At 48.7% G+C, this 16180-nt stretch overlaps 3 protein-coding genes across 3 annotated transcripts in view; all 3 read left to right on the plus strand.

The window, feature by feature from the left end:
• Positions 1 to 4: 4 nt before the first annotated feature.
• Positions 5 to 886, plus strand: LOC135398579 (uncharacterized). Its single transcript, XM_064629968.1, has one exon. It carries the CDS (start codon positions 5 to 7, stop codon positions 884 to 886), a length of 882 nt encoding a protein of 293 aa, XP_064486038.1.
• A 2719-nt stretch (positions 887 to 3605) lies between these two features.
• On the plus strand, positions 3606 to 4073 carry LOC135398580 (uncharacterized). The gene has a single exon (XM_064629969.1). The coding sequence runs from the start codon at positions 3606 to 3608 to the stop codon at positions 4071 to 4073; it is 468 nt and encodes a 155-aa protein (XP_064486039.1).
• An 8165-nt stretch (positions 4074 to 12238) lies between these two features.
• LOC135396622 (proteasome activator complex subunit 4-like) overlaps positions 12239 to 16180 on the plus strand; it is a 120123-nt gene continuing 116181 nt past the window's right edge. Inside the window, exons 1-3 of the mRNA XM_064627687.1 lie at positions 12239 to 12542; positions 13466 to 13606; positions 15359 to 15475. Coding sequence (XP_064483757.1) covers positions 12358 to 12542; positions 13466 to 13606; positions 15359 to 15475 — 443 coding nt within the window. The 5' untranslated portion in view covers positions 12239 to 12357. The remainder of the gene's footprint in view (positions 12543 to 13465; positions 13607 to 15358; positions 15476 to 16180) is intronic.

Consider the following 16180-nt stretch of genomic DNA (forward strand, 5'->3'; position numbering starts at 1 on the left):
CGCCATGCCTCTCGGGGACCCGCAAACCAGCTCTGCTCCATCCCCGATGTCTTCACTGGCTGCCGTCGCCGTGAAGCTGCCCCCGTATTTCGACCGCAACCCAGCTGTGTGGTTTCTCCAAGCTGAGGCGCAATTTAACTTGGCTGGCATAACCGCACAACAGACCAAGTTTTACCATGTCATTTCTGCCCTTACTCCCTCTGCTGCGAATGAAGTCTACGACATACTAGCAAGTCCTTCCCCTTCTACGCCGTATGACCAGCTAAAGAAGGCTCTTCTCCAGCGAACGACATTATCAAGCCGCTCACGCCTGCAACAGCTTCTCTCGACAGAAGAGCTCGGTGATCGCAGGCCCTCTCAATTACTGCAGCGCATGCGACAGCTGCTCGGCGATCAATCAGCTTCCGTGGACGATGACCTTCTGCGTGAGCTCTTTCTTCAGCGACTCCCGCAGAATGTACAAATGGTCCTGGCCACAGCGGCTGACATGACTCTCGACCAGCTGGCCACTCTTGCTGACGCGGTTATGGAGGTGGCCAATCCAGCTGTAGCTGCAGTATTCCCTGCATTGCCCCCTTCGGAACCTGCCCGACCTCAACCACGCCTGCCCCCGCAGTCCACCATTGATGACCTTTGTCGCGAGTTCCGCTCCCTGGCCGCTGTCATAGCCGCTTGCCACGCGTCAAGACCAGACACCCATCTCCGACGGCAAAGTCGCGACCGAAGTGGCCGCAGGACAAGACGGTCCCCTTCCACCAACCGTGCCGCCAGCCGAGACCGCAGTCCTGCAATGTGCTGGTACCACCGCCGCTTCGGTGCTGACGCACACCACTGTTTCCTACCTTGCTCATGGCAACAACAGGGAAACCAGTCGGCGGACCATTGATGGCGACCAATGGCCCAGGCTCTTCCTCCAGTCGCCTCTTCTACGTCCGCGAGCAAGCTTCTGCCCGACGTTACCTCATTGACACTGGGGTGGAAGTCAGCGTAATCCCCGCAAGCCGTACAGACCGTCGACAACAATCCTTGTATTCCCTTACTGCAGTGAACGGTTCCCGAATCCCGGTCTATGCTCAGCGGTCGCTCACCCTAAACCTCGGCCTCCGACGCACCTTTCGGTGGATTTTTCTCGTGGCTGACGTAACCCAACCCATTATCGGAGCCGATTTCCTTACCCACCACCATCACCTCGTCGATATGCGCCGCCGCAAACTCATAGACTCCTCCACCAGCCTCACTGTGTCGGGCATACGTTCGTCCTTGCAATCGCTTCGAATTGCCTTCTACCAAGACTCAAGCAACCCCTTCCTCGCCATCTTGAGGGACTTCCCGCAGCTAACTCGCCCTCCTGACTGGACCCAGCCCGTGAAGCACAGCGTGGTTCATCATATCAAGACCACTGGAACCCCGGTCTTCACTCGTCCCCGCCGTCTTCTGCCGGAGAAGATGGCCATTGCACGCGCGGAGTTCGACCACATGCTGGAAATGTCAATCATCCGCCCATCCTCCAGCAGCTGGGCGTCGGCGCTGCACATGGTGCCTAAGAAGACCGGCGACTGGCGCCCCTGCGGGGACTACAGAGCCTTAAATCCCGTTACCATCCCCGACCAGTACCCCATTCCCCATGTCCATGACTTCACAGCATCCTTACATGGCGCTACTATATTCTCGAAGCTGGACCTCATACGGGCATACCATCAGATCCCCGTTGCCGAGGCAGATATCCCAAAAACGGCCATAACGACCCCTTTCGGGCTCTTCGAATTTCCACGGATGCCATTTGGCCTTCGTAATGCAGCCCAATCGTTCCAATGGTTCATCGATCGTGTCATCCGTGGCCTGCCGAATGTCCATGCCTACATCGACGACATTATGGTGGCCAGTCCAACACCAGAACAGCACGACGCCGACCTGCGCCAGCTATTTTCCCGCCTCACCGATTTCGGCATAATAATCAACGTTAACAAGAGCGAGTTCGGCGTTCCCGAATTGGACTTCCTGGGCCATCACATTTCCTCGGCTGGCATTTCTCCTCTACCATCCAAAATCCGAGCGATCATAGATTTTCCGCAACCCGCCAACTTGCAGCAGCTACGGACATTTTTGGGGATGACAAACTTCTACCGCCGCTTCATCCCGCACTGTGCGGAGATATTAAGACCACTCGAATCGTTCCTGTCCATCAAGCGCTCCGCCACCTCGTCTCTGTCCTGGACTGCTGACACTTCTGCCGCATTCGCCAACATCAAGGAAGCTCTTGCTAACGCCACCATGCTGGTGCACCCGGTACATGGCGCACCAACCGCCCTCATGGTGGACGCTTCCTCCACAGCTGTAGGCGCGGTCCTCCAGCAGAGGACATCAGGCGATTCTGGATCATGGCAGCCCCTGGGATTCTTCTCCCGCAATTTGCGTCCACCGGAAACGCGCTATAGTACCTTCAGTCGGGAGCTACTCGCAATTTACCTTAGCGTCAAGCACTTCAGACATTTCCTCGAAGGCCGTGCTTTTTCAATTTTTACGGACCACAAACCGCTCGTCTACGCATTCCGTTCTTCCGGAGCCAACTACTGCGGTCGTGAGCAACGACATCTTGCCTTTATCGCAGAGTTCACCTCAGACATCCGCCACATCTCCGGCCACCTCAACCCTGTCGCCGACGCCCTCAGCCGCGTTGACATAGATCTCTCCCCCCTTGCGACCGCGCCGCCTGCACTTGACCAGCTAGCCGAGCTTCAAGCCCGAGACGAAGAACTGAAGTCTCTGCGGTCAGCGGCGTCGACAAGCTTGATTCTTGAGGACGTAACCTTCCCCGAAGCTCGTGCCCCAATCTGCTGCGACGTTTCCCGTGGCACTCCTCGACCATTCCTACCCCCTGCAGTACGCCGCTCGGTGTTTGATCACCTCCATTCTGTGGCGCACCCCGGTATCCGGGCCACGCAACAGCTAATTTCTTCCCGTTACGTCTGGCCTGGTATGCGCAGCGACGTCAAGCGCTGGGTTCGCTCCTGTCAGGCTTGCCAGACGTCCAAAGTCACCCGGCACACGACTTCGAAACCCGGTCGATTCCTTGAACCGGACATCCGTTTCGCGCACATACATCTTGACCTCGTCGGCCCTCTGCCTCCATCAAACGGATTCCGCTATGTCCTCACGATGATCGACAGGTTCTCTCGATGGCCGGAAGCCACGCCTATTGTTGACATCTCCGCTACTACGGTAGCAGCTGCCTTCGTGCAGACATGGGTCGCCCGATTCGGCGCGCCCGCTACCATTACAACGGATCGAGGCAGGCAGTTCGAGTCCCGCCTTTTCGCCGAGCTCTCCGCCCTGCTGGGCGGACACAAGACCCGTACCACGGCAATACCACACCCAAGCTAACGGAATGGTAGAGCGCCTCCACCGAAGCCTTAAGACTTCCCTCAAAGCCACTACCACATGCCCTTGGACAGAAGCTCTGCCTCTCATAATGCTGTCGCTACGAACAACCATCCAGCAGAACCTCCAATGTACCCCTGCTGAGCTTGTCTACGGGACCACGCTCCGTATTCCCGGTGCCTTCTTCCCACCTGCTGCCCCGACTACTCCAGTCGACATAACTTCCTATGTCGAGCGACTACGGTCCTGCCTCGCCGACCTCCAGCCCCGTCCCCCCCCCCCGATCTAGCGCCCGCCCGTCTTACCAGCACCCTCTCCTGCAGACGGCTACCCACGTCTTTGTCAGACACGACGGGGTGCGCAAGCCCCTCCAGGCCCCGTACGACGGACCCTTTCTGGTCGTGTCCCGTGGCCCCAAGCACTTCACAGTCCAAATAGCCAACCGCACGGAAACGGTCTCGCTCGACCGACTCAAACCGGCTTTCCTGGACGACGAAGTCGACGCGCCCCGGCTTCTACCACAGACTGTTGATTCCCCAATCCTCCCCAGTACTTCCCCCGCCACACCCCTCAACGACGTGTCCGCTGGGCCTCTCCGCTCCTTCATCTCATCAACCGCTACGCTGAGGGGGGAGCCATGTAGCAGCCCCAGCGGTGCTATCGTCATCCTGGTTCAACATCTCGCGCCCGCGTAGCCGCGGAAAATAAATCAGTTGGGCTCTCGCCGTCAAACCAGCCGGTTCTCTTTGTCTCTACTTGAGTTCCAACACGCCTCTACTTCCGCCGCCCGCTCACGACGTCGCGTCGGGCGGCGCTGAGAATTCGCCTCAGTGCCGTGTATGCCAAAGGGAGTCTGGCCATTAGGAGGAGCCTAAAAAAGAGGCTCGACCTGTCAATCAAATTGAGCGTTTTTCATTGGCTGCTGTTTTCTATGCGGGCCGCCATGACACCAAAATTTTCCCGAAAATGGCGGCGTAGCTTGGAACGGCGAAGCGAGGATTTCATGACAATTTTTTTTTCACAAATCACGTCAATTTTATTCCGTAAGTGTACATTGTGTTGCAATTATCTTGCAAATCACCTTTAAATTACGATGTTTACCGATTAAATTCGATGTTTACCTGAAAATAATGTTTCGTCGTCCTTGTTAGGCCTAGTAACGACAGCGATCACAGGCAAATAGTAAGAAAAACGCTACGGATGGCCAAAAATTTGCATTTTATGCCGTACTTATCCATATACACACCTTTGCCCGTTCTTGATTCAATCTTGTTATATTTCATAGTTAAAATACGCATAATACCGACAGTCTGTTCCAACCCTAGTAAAAATTCCAGCTGGAAATGCAGTGGAAATTCCAGCTGGATTATTGGACTGGATCTAGCCTGGAAACAGGCTGGTTCCGGCCTGGAATTTAACTGGATCTAGCCTGGAAACGGGCTTGTACCAGGCTAGAAACAGGCTGCATCCAGCCGGAGAAAGACTGGTCTAGAACTGGTTCCACAGTGGACACAGGCTGGAATGCAGCATGTCTCCAGCCGGATTATCGGGTCCCGATGTAGGAGTGCTTCCACTTCAGCCTATACCTTCTGCTGGAACTTATGTACCAAGGCAGGAGGTTCCGCTCAAGTAGAAGCAACTTATACAAGATAAATTGCTGCAGAAAGTGGAAACACACTATAATAAATGAATAAAGTGACAATCAGCAATAAATTCAAATATTTCTTTTAACAACAATAACTAACACCCTATAACAGGTATGATAATAGATATACTACAAATAGCGTAGATGCAGCAACAGTGGCAACACAATGAGACGATAATGTGACAGTTTGATGCAAAGTTTGATACATGCATGTGCGAAATCACAAAGGTCACTTCTCAGTCGCTCGTTTTCATTTAACCTGCACCTCTTGGTTCAGATTTAGGACTTGGGGATCAACCGTACTACACACACCGCTTACCCTTTGTCGTAATAGAGCTCGTGCACGGATTCAGGAACAAAATGCATAACAGAGCACACGACTACACAAATGCAAAGACGTTCACACTTTTATACGGTCGGCGAAGGTGAAATGCAGGAGGAAACACCTAAATTACCAAGACGTCAACACGACAACCGACTGTTCCCAGTTCAAAGCAGATTCTGAGTTGCTGCCGATGGCGGTTGGTCGCATTTTACGATGTGAGCATTATGGCTAAAGTTTCGGTTTGACAAACCGGGAAAGCTGACGTCTCGCAGCGTGAAGCCAATCAACAATATTTTTTTTGCAATCTACTCATGTACATGGAGTTCTGTGCATAACCTTGCACACCTTTGGGTATTTATTTGTTTATTTTATTTATTTATTTTGTTATTTTATTTATTTATTATTTTATTTATTTATTTGATTATATTTGAGCATAAACTATTTGCACACGTTTGTGAAATTAATTTCGCCCCCCCCCCCCCCGTATATAAGCCAACATTATCTTCACAGCGTTCACAGTGAACAATCTCGCACAACCCAGCGTAGTCGCTCGAATATCCAATTTCCAGCTCGGCTCCAGCAGGGAACCATCCTGGTTTCCGAGTGGAAGTTGGATGGTTTCAGAATGGAAATTCAAACAGCACTAGACCCAGCATGGAAACAGCCTTGTCCAGCCTAGCCCCAGCCTGGGATGGCCTTTCCAGGCTGGTTCCACAGTGGATCCAGGCTGTTTTTTTTTACTAGGGAAGTAGCGGTTCTGCCGGCCAATCAGTTCTGCTAGCAAGCACTTCTGCTTCTGCTACTTCTGTCCTTCTGCTATTCTGAGTCTTCCCGACATGCCCCTCTCCATCCAGATGGCGCTGTGGCGCCGTTAGGCCGCGTTCCCACATGCGGTACGGTAGAGATGTGCACAACCGCCTGCTGCAAGCGGACGCGTAAGGATGCCGCCCCAGCTATAGGGACGTTCGCCTGGAGTTTGACAGCGCGACACTAGCGCCGCCTTTCTCCCCTGGTGGTACAGGGAGGAAAAGTTTCAGAGTAGACTCGTCAGGCGAAGAATGTGTTTACATGCGCTGTGCACGACCTTCCACCTGTTTCCGTGCAATATCTGAGAATGTACAGCCTGGGGAACGGGAAGAATAGAAGCCTGAACCGCGTTACTGAAACGCACGAACTGCACAAAGAACACCACAGCGTACTTGTATCACATCTGTTTTTCTTTTCTTTTTTTACATTCAAATTCAAGCTGATAGCTGTGTGATTCTGCAAGCTTATAAACTTGAGCTGTTTGGCCTTTGTATCTTCTTCGTGCCCCACGCTCAGGCATTTTTCATAATGAATTTTGTCCACCAGCTCGCCTGCGTCTACGGCACTCTGTCATAGACGTAGACCTATGTCTTGGGTTGCGTAGTACTATGTGAAAATCATGAGTAATGTGGACTACGCATTTTTTTTTTATTCTTAGTTACATATTCTACAGATATAGGTGGAACAAATTCCCAGATAGCGAGTGCATGTCAGGCATAGGAGAAGTATGAGATGTCGCGAGTGCATATGAATCCCAAAATCATCATACGTACGCAGGATCCACCGGGAGTCATTGCAATTGGTGCTTGTATTATGAAAGTTCTGTTGTAGTCGAGACATGTCTCTCATTAAGTTAGTTCTCATTCACAGTCAAGTGTCTCGAAGTCAGTAATCTCAGCCACGAATGCATCTAAATCCCTGTTCTGATGATTGTTCTGATCTGACTTCCATATTCCTCTCTTCCGAAACAGTCAAGGATATGTTACAAGTGGTAGCTTGAGTTGAAGTAATCAAAGTGGGAAAAGAAAGAATGTAACGCTCATAAAAAGAGCCGGCTTCTGGCTGCTGACAAACATTCGTAGCGCTCGCTCCATTCATTTCATAAATCATTACTCCACCGGCTCTCACATCCTCTTTATAAACCTGAGAAAAACATTTGAAACCAGATATATCCAACTGTATGCATTCAGGCTTTATTCTTCAGTCAGGTTTCACTCAGAGCTAGTAGATCTATTGCACCTGGGAGGCACATTTTACTCGTATTTCGAGCCTGTCCGATAATATTCTGCCATGCGCCGAAAACGCGCCGCTGGTGACGGTTTCTCTTCTTCCGACTTGACGGGGGAACAATCCTCGGTCCGTTTTGCCTTATTCAAAAGCGCAACACACCTTGGCCATTCTGACACAGCGCATACCATGTGCGTGATGAGAGAGCACGCTACTTTGGAAAACTTAGCACAATCGCCACAAGTGCCGCTGAATGCCGTAATCAGGAGCGCCCTCTGGCCCAGCCGAACCACAGCGAAAGCTTGAAAAGATGGCGGGCGACAGCGAAGTCGAGCTACTGACTGTAGTGAACGTTTCCGTTCTCACGTCTGAGCTTTTGTGAAATCAGCATCGCAGACGCAAGAAACGCAGGCTTTGGGTTCACTCGCTGTGGCGATAGCGCATTCTTTTCTTGTGAACAATGTTCCCTGACACTATGACAGTCAATATCTTACACTTTACTTACCTGCACTCCCAAATTTTATTCCAGTGTCGACCCAAAAAGTCATTTTAACGCAACGCTCTATAATGTAGGCAGCAATGACATTTTATTTCCTTCGTCATAAATTCGACGGCTAAAAAACGTGAGCATCACTGCGACATACCTTCCAGTCCTTCCAGTCAAGGACGCCGTCAATGCTCTCCGTGCGGGAGGCCGGAAGATAAGAACGCACGCAACTTCCGGTTACTTCCTGATTGGCGGAGCATATGCGGATGCCGCTAAAAATCATGCACTGCGCGATCGCCATAAAGCGGCAAGCGGAGGTGGCTTTTCCCGCACAGCGGCAAGAGTTTACCGCGCCGCGTTCGCGTTTCCGCGCAGATTCTCCGCATGTGGGTACGCGGCCTTAAAAGTATGTTGCTAGGTCGTCAGGGAATATTATATTCAATCTAATCCAATCCAGTTTACCGAAAATGTCGGCACCCAGTGAATACAGGTAATATATAGCTTGGATAGCCTTGGATTAATAGCAAACTGTATTTTGGCTCGTGATTGGCCAGAGAGCTCAAAAAGTGGGCGGAGCTCCAGGTATAGGCAGGTCCCATTAATGGCCAGACTCCCTTTTGCATACACGGCACTGATTGGCCCTTACAGACATAACAGAACACATGTGACAGCTTCTCGAGGCCGAAGATATGTGCTTCCGTATTCGGTAAAGATATACGCGTATGCGCAATCCAGTCGAACTTTTTCGAATTTCGAATGCAAAGAAAGTTCGAATTTCGCGAACTTATGCGAATTCGAACCTCGACAGGTTCGTAACATCATTAGTCATAGGCGAATTGGTCCCAATAAATCAGTTGGAAGTTAGCGATTGTTCTTGTCTCTGTCCCTGTCCCTGCCCTATCCAGTTGCACTATCCCAACCGTGAGGATTTCTTCAGGGCACTACACAGGGCGAAGACACGTTTCCCTAGATATTTTTTTTAAAGTCCCGGAACGGGCCCGTGTGCTTGCAGAGCTAGAAGGAGCGTCCACTCCAGCTCCACAAGGGCCGTCCCTTTACCAGGAACAGTAACGGAAACGAAATTGAACGGCTGCTACCAGAAAGGGCTCGCAACTGTATTAATGACCCCCACCCCAATTCTTCGCAACAGTGTTTTCGCAAGAGTGTTTGCGATTCTGGATAAACCAATGGGTGGGGCGGCACCCGTAGCAGCTGGCTACCGCCAATAGGGGCGGACTGTCCATGGACCCTATCGGGAAAGTTCCCGGCGGTCTGACATGCGTAGGTCGTCCGGCACGGTAGAAACGGTACTTCATTCTCCCGCGCCGGAAAGAAGTGTTGTGAGTTTCTAACTTCACCCCCGTAGGCCGATGAGACATCTTTTCCCCGGTAACACTTGTAACGGAGTAAAACTCGGAGAAATTGCAGCTTCTAGTCCCCTAGATTCAATTACTCCCCATTTTAGTCCTCTGACCCCGAAATTTACTCCATGCAATTAGTCACTGAAGTTCGCAAATATGGTCTCCTGAATGAAACAGCCTACGCGTAAATATGTGCTCTTCGTGTATTTGATGAAATTCTTACTTCGCTAACAGTACCTAGGGCTGTTAGAACAGAGCGTGAAATGCAGTCCCTGCTCTGTGACATTCATTTAATCGTAGAACATAGGAACAGGAGACAAGCATGCGATCAGATGGCTGCAACTATAGGCGCCAACTCCGGGCCCCCCCCCCCCCCCCCCGGAATATGAACTTGGGGGGCGCCGCCTACCCCGGGAAGTCCCGCTAGAGACTGACACCAACCTTTGGCGCTCGGCGCGCCCGGGTCAAAAGTGCGAAGAGGCACCAACCCCAAAAATGCATCTTACAATTTGTAAAATATGTATCCGCCCACCATACTCATTATCACAGTAGAAGGTGAGGCGAAGAAACACAGAGGATGACACAACACATAGCCTGAATTTCGCCCAAAGCAATCAGATCAATGAAACGAAGCAGTCGAAAAGGTACCAGCAGCTGCCAGTAGGATCTTCGAAACGCATATCCGTTGGGAGCGGGTTCAACTCCCGCCTGCTCCATTTCATTGACCATATTCATTATATTGCGCGCATTTCGGGTCAAACACCGAGAATTCAATGCATTTTGTTCCTTTTGCACTTAGTTTTCAAAGGCGTAATGCCTTCAGTGGTGCACATGTTCACTGTTTACGTTCTCTCTGTTTTTCTTTTTTTTTTCTGTTCTTCCTTCCTCTTATTTCTATACCAGTTCTACATACATCATTGGATCCCGCCAGAGTGTGATTCTTCAGCTTTAATTTTGTGATGAAAAAATGGCTAGGAGCTAGCCTAGTTTTGTGTTCCTCATTTTCCTTTTCCTTTTCTTTCCTTCTTTTTGTTTTCTTTTGCCTTCTTCTTTTCTTTGCCTTTTTTGTCTTTCTCCTTTCACTTTTTTTGGGAATAACAAGCCGACACTCATCTGGCTTACCTTTCCTTTCTTTTTTTAAAATTATTTTTGTTAATAAACATATCCCCCCCTCCCCCCCAGCCAGAGCGGGCAGACAGTCTGTCCGCGTGCATTTCTCTTGTTTTGTATGGTATGTTTGTTTTCTCTGGTATGATGAACTACAGGTTTTCCCGTCCATTTTAGTCCAAGCGCCATCTGAATTAGTCCAGGTGCCATCTGAAATAATCCAGGCGCCATTCAATTTAATCCGTGCGCCATCTGAAAAAATCCAGATACTATTCAATTTAGGTAATCTGGGTGCCATCTGAATTAATCCATGGTGTTCTTAAGCACTATAATCGTGTGTTCACAAGGGAGACATCTTTGTAGAGTATTTTAGTGGAAGAAAAAGTAGAAAAGAAACTGCTGATGAAATCGAAGGTGTGTCGTGTCTTATGTGGAACATTCGCACGACGCTGAGATATTGGGAGTTGGAGCGGAAGTATAGCAAACGACGGCACTTGTATCGTCTGTTACACAATATCTTCTCACTGAACAGTTGGATATTCCGCGCAGTTAAAAGAGCGCGAAAAGGCATGACTCACATAGCAGACGACACAACTGGTGCTGTCGTCTGCTACAGGATATCTTCTGACTGAACTGTAGGATATTCCACACGGTTAGAAGAACACGAAAAGCCACCACACACATAGCAGACGACACCACTGGTGCTGTCGTCTGCTACAGAATATCTTCTGACTGAACTGCAGGATATTCCACGCGGTTAGAAGAAAACGAGAAGCCACCACTCACATAGCAGACGACACCGCTGGTGTTGTCGTCTGCTACAGAAAATCTTCTGACTGAACTGCAGGATATTCCACGCGGTTAGAAAAACTCGAGAAGCCACCATTCACATTGCAGACGACACCACTGGTGATGTCGTCTGCTATAGAATATCTTCTGACTGAACTGCAGGATATTCCGTGCGGTTAGCAGAACGCGAAAAGGCACGATGCTCATAGCAGACGACACCAGTGTTCCTGTCGTCTGCGAATGATATCTTGTGAGTCTGCCGTAGGATATTCTCTGCGGTTTGAGGAACACGGAAAGACATCCCACACATTCCGCAGCTTAGTTACAAGATACTCCGTAGCAGACGACAGGACCATGTGTGTCGTCTGCTATATGACTCATGCATTTTGTGCTCTTCTAACCGCGTGGAATATCTTGCAGCTCAGTGTGAAGATGTTCTGTAGCAGACGACAGCACCAGTGGTGTTGTCTGCTATGTGAGCCATGCCTTTTCGCGCCATTCTAACTGCGCGAAATATCCAGCAGTTCTGGGCAGAAGATATTCTGTAGCAGACGACAGTACCAGCGGTGTCGTCTGCCATGGGAGTCATGCCTTTTCGTGCTCTTCTAACCGTGTGGAATATCCTGTAGCTCACTCAGAAGATATTCTGTAGCAGACGACATGACCAATGGTGTCGTCTGCTACGCTTCTGCTTTAACACTCGATATCTCGGCGCCTTGCGAATGCTCAACATAAGACGCAGCATAATTTAAGTCCTGTCAGCAGCTTTTTACTTTTCCTTCCACAACATATCTGTAGAATATTCTGCGCGGATGTCCCTCGTGTGAGTACACGTACAGTCACTATATAAGTACACGGTTACAGTGCTTAAAAACACCATGGATTAATTCAGATAGCACCCGGATTAAATTAAATGGCATCTGGATTTTTTCAGATGGCGGCCGGATTAGATTGAATGGCGCTCGGATTATTTCAGGTAGCACCTGGACTAATTCTCATGGCACTTGGACTAAAATGGACGGGAAAACCTGTAGACTGCAGCCGATTCCGCCGACAAAAAGGACTTCGACGCACGTTCCCACCAGCAACACTGGTCGGGACTGGCGCCACTGTTAGATGGCGCTGCTCTACTTGTGAGATTTGTGAAGTCACGATACGTTCGTGAGCCAGCCAATATGGCCGTGGTCCTAGTTGTGCTTTTGTAGGAACTACCTTCTTCAGTTTCACTGCCATGGAACAGCCGGCGGGCTTTAAGCCCCAGAAGCCTTTAGTTTACAACCGCCTGCTCCCGTATAGTGATGACATCCCGAGTGAGGCTACGGCAGCATTCGCTGTCATCAAAGGCAACCTGGCAAGATCCGTGATGTTACGTGAAATCAGGCCAGGAGCCGTAACTTGGATGGTTCATTTAAATAAGTACGCGCACACTTTGTTTTGCTTTCATCTAATAACGGAACGAAGATGCGAAAGTTCAACGCCTCAGTATTATGGATGAGATGTGTCCAACTCTTGCAGTTATTACCTTGTGTCTGGAAAATTAGCTTGGGAAACGTGTGCTTTAGCTTTACATGCCACTTGCTGTTCGTGCTTGCAGGCTGTGATGATATGAACATATATGCGTGCGGAATATGTGTGCATCTATTAAATGAGTTACTCCTGGGTCGTTCCTACTTTAGGCCAAACACTCGAGCTAGAAAAATTAAGGAAAGAAAGCAATTACAATTTCCAGAAACTGTGTCTCGTGCCACAAAATGCGGTTAGCTGCTTTTTGATACCATGCACACAACATTTGTAGAACAAGCAAATTGGAGGGGACATAAACTTGGTTGTATGCAGGGTGACCCACATTGCATGTGTTTCTACTGCTTGGGGAAAATACATGACTCAGTCTATAGGACAAGCCTAAGCTTGGCTCAGGCTTGTGTACTATGGAGTTTATCCACCAGCTTGCTTGCATATATGCCGTTTTATCTGTACAGGACTTAGTGAACTCTCACTTTCTGAACTGAGAGCCATTCCCACGAAGCTTCGTACCATAGTTTTGCAGATGTTGTTTTTTAGTAAAATTAACTTAAATGAAATGAAAGAGCAGTTCACTTTTGAGCCATCTAGTTGAGTCATATGTGACCGTTCTCGTATCCACCTGTCTGATAGGATAATTGGAGTGAAGAGATAGGTGAAGCTTGAAAAATTGAGCCACACATTACCGCAAGGTTTAGTGTTACAGAGTAATGGGCCTGTCCATTTTTAAGATTGAATCATACTGTATCCATTTATGTGTGGCAGTGCAGAGTAGTCAAATTTTGAAGCCTGTTAACTATTCTCTCTTTTGTGTGCAGCTACCTGAAGTTATATGGGTACTACATGAGCAAAGAGGACCACGTGCATGTGATTAACCTTCTCATGGAACTGATAGCCATTCCCAACCTGGAGCTGAACGTTGTACAGAAGATTGCTCAGACTCTCACTGCGCTCATGAAGTAAGCAATCTGAAAGTTACACCGATAGGCAGCGGTCACATGTGCGGGTGCTGCTTATTGTTTGATCTATATGTGTGAGTGTGGGTAAGTAAATTCGTACCCATACTGACATTGCACCTGCAACACATGGTGTATAATGCCTGTGCGCCCACAATACCCACGAATTCAGTGCGAATTGCTTATTGCACAGTCCTTATCGTATTGGTCCTCGCCTTCACCGCATTCACCTTTCATTTGGTGTTTCAAAATCTTTGTACTGTGCGTGTAATACTCCCTGTAATTTTTGTGTGTTCAACGTTACTTGCTTTGAAATAGCATATTGCAGCGAATGAAAACTGAAACCGAACTTTGCTGGACTTACATCATAATGACAGCTGTCCTGCCTTTTCGAAGCTTGTGCCCTCTAGAGGGCATCAGAGTATAAATAGAGCCTGAAGTCTTCGGGAAATATTTTTTTCTAAATTCGGGGGGTAAAACTCGGGTAAATAAACATGTGCACTAAATTCATGCGAGTTTGGGTGAAAAAACTTCCATTACGCTAAAATCGGGGAGAAATCGGGCTCAGTTATTAAAACTAACTGTAGCGGTTTGGTACAAATGGTGCTGTAACTGCATTTTTCTGTCAAACAAGTAAGTTGGTGCATTCCTACAGACATCCCAGAGAGGGCAATTTGCCTGGTAAAAATCGGGTTTCACCCTAAAGAGGCGACCTTCAATTCGAGGTGCAAATTCAGGGAAGAATCGGGTAAAACCCTAAAACTTCAGGCTCTAAGTATAAACCCTGTAATAGCAATCTATGTGTGTTTGTTTACAAATATATCGTTGAGTGTACTGTAAATTCATTTAGAAGAAGTACATTGGCCTTTTTTGAAGGAGCACTGTATCTGCTTTGTAACATGCTTGGCAATCTGGGGTCGGATTCACAAACACAAGCGTAAGTAACGATAAGATGTGCCTGAGACGTCTTTGTAAGCGGTAGTAAGCACGATTCACAAAGCTATTGTAGTGGAGAGGGTACCCCTTTTGCCGAGGAAGAGAGAGTGCCTGTCATTCCTGTATTTCCTGTCACGTGCAGCTCAGAAAGAAACAGCCAATGGGTACGAGACTATGTTTTTTCGCTATGGTAACGACGACGAAAGTCTGCAGTTGTACCAGTAAGAGTCGTCACCTTAGAAGAAGTTGTCCCCAGTTGTTTTGTTACTACACATGCTCATGGTTTTTCGGTAGCCAAGATTGATAATGGATGCCATGCAATCACAGGCGAAAAGCGTTCGCCGAAATTCATGCAAAATTGAAGCACTTGTTGAAGGTTATCAAGCAAACAAGTGTGTCATTGGGATAGCCCCCAGGGTATGTGGCAAAGTGCAATGCGTGGGCGCGTATTACGAAATCTTTGTTTGCCGTCTCCAAATCCGCCTCTGCTAAGTAAGCCTCCATCTTTCCCCGTAAGACTGCTCGGGAGCTCTCGCAGGATTCCGGCGTAAGTTGCAAGGATTTTGCGACGCACGCCCTTCGTGAATCTAGACTTCGTCGCAATTTCCTCGCACGACAGATTTACGACAGATTCCGTTGTATGAGCTTTTTGTGAATTCGACCCCTGTATTTCCTGTGCCTTCAGTTTACCTCTTGCTGTAGTATGTTAGTGGTGCCAATTTGAAGTGGGTTTTTTCTAATATTGGATACCACTCACTTTTCGAGGGGATCCATTGTATGTACTCTGTCATTTATTTCCTGGTACTTTTCACTTTCCAGGAAAAAAGAGCTCCTGTCACGGAACGACCTCAGCATCGCATGGCGGCCACTTTATGAATTGTACGAGAGGGCTCTCTATTCCCCATACGAACACCTGGGAATGCTCCTGCTGCCTTCGTATGTTCACCTTTCTCTGCTCCTCCGAAGGGAAAGAAATGCATTAACGGAACTATGAAATTTCCCAAACACCCCAAAAAAGGCTCACTGAAAACAGTTCACACTGTTGAGAAACTCCGAGTCTGTCCGAGTTCGAGTCTGTCAAGCAGGGGAAAATTTTTTCCCTGCTAAAGTGTGTAGTTCTTTAGCCACGCATGGTTCAAATCCCCTCCTGACTTCTGCTCTGCGTTCATCCTTCCTCTCGCTTCTTCATTACTGGACGCATGTTCCCATTGCCTACTAATGTTGGGTTTCCACACAACTCGCGAGGAGCGTCGGCCAGTCATTGGTGTTCCATCCGATGCGTAGTGGTGTTGTCAGTGACGTAATGGTGTATAGTGGTGACAGGGTCAAGTTTCCCTACGGCACCCCTGCCACTGCTCTCTGTGGTGCGTTGATAGGTGTATCAGATTCGTATAACTTTGGTACTTCGTTAAAATTATTTAGTGAGAAAAACAATTTGCTTGCCAAATATAAAACCTCGGTTGCGTGTTTGGTCCTGTCAAACAAACTCATTTCATAGTCCTCTTAAAGGAGTACAGAGGGCCATCCAAAATATTTCAGTTTCAGACATCTGATGAAAATATATGCGCCAGTTTGCCAAACAGCACAAAAGGTTTCGATGCATGTAGTTTTTTTACCAGAAAAATATGTACACAACCACAG

The sequence above is a fragment of the Ornithodoros turicata genome, chromosome 6, assembly GCF_037126465.1.
Source record: "Ornithodoros turicata isolate Travis chromosome 6, ASM3712646v1, whole genome shotgun sequence".
Taxonomy (NCBI): domain Eukaryota; kingdom Metazoa; phylum Arthropoda; class Arachnida; order Ixodida; family Argasidae; genus Ornithodoros; species Ornithodoros turicata.

Bases quoted from the DNA above. Each gene is read 5' to 3' on its own strand.
- LOC135398579 (XM_064629968.1), top strand. From the start codon at position 5: ATGCCTCTCGGGGACCCGCAAACCAGCTCTGCTCCATCCCCGATGTCT.
- LOC135398580 (XM_064629969.1), top strand. From the start codon at position 3,606: ATGTCGAGCGACTACGGTCCTGCCTCGCCGACCTCCAGCCCCGTCCCC.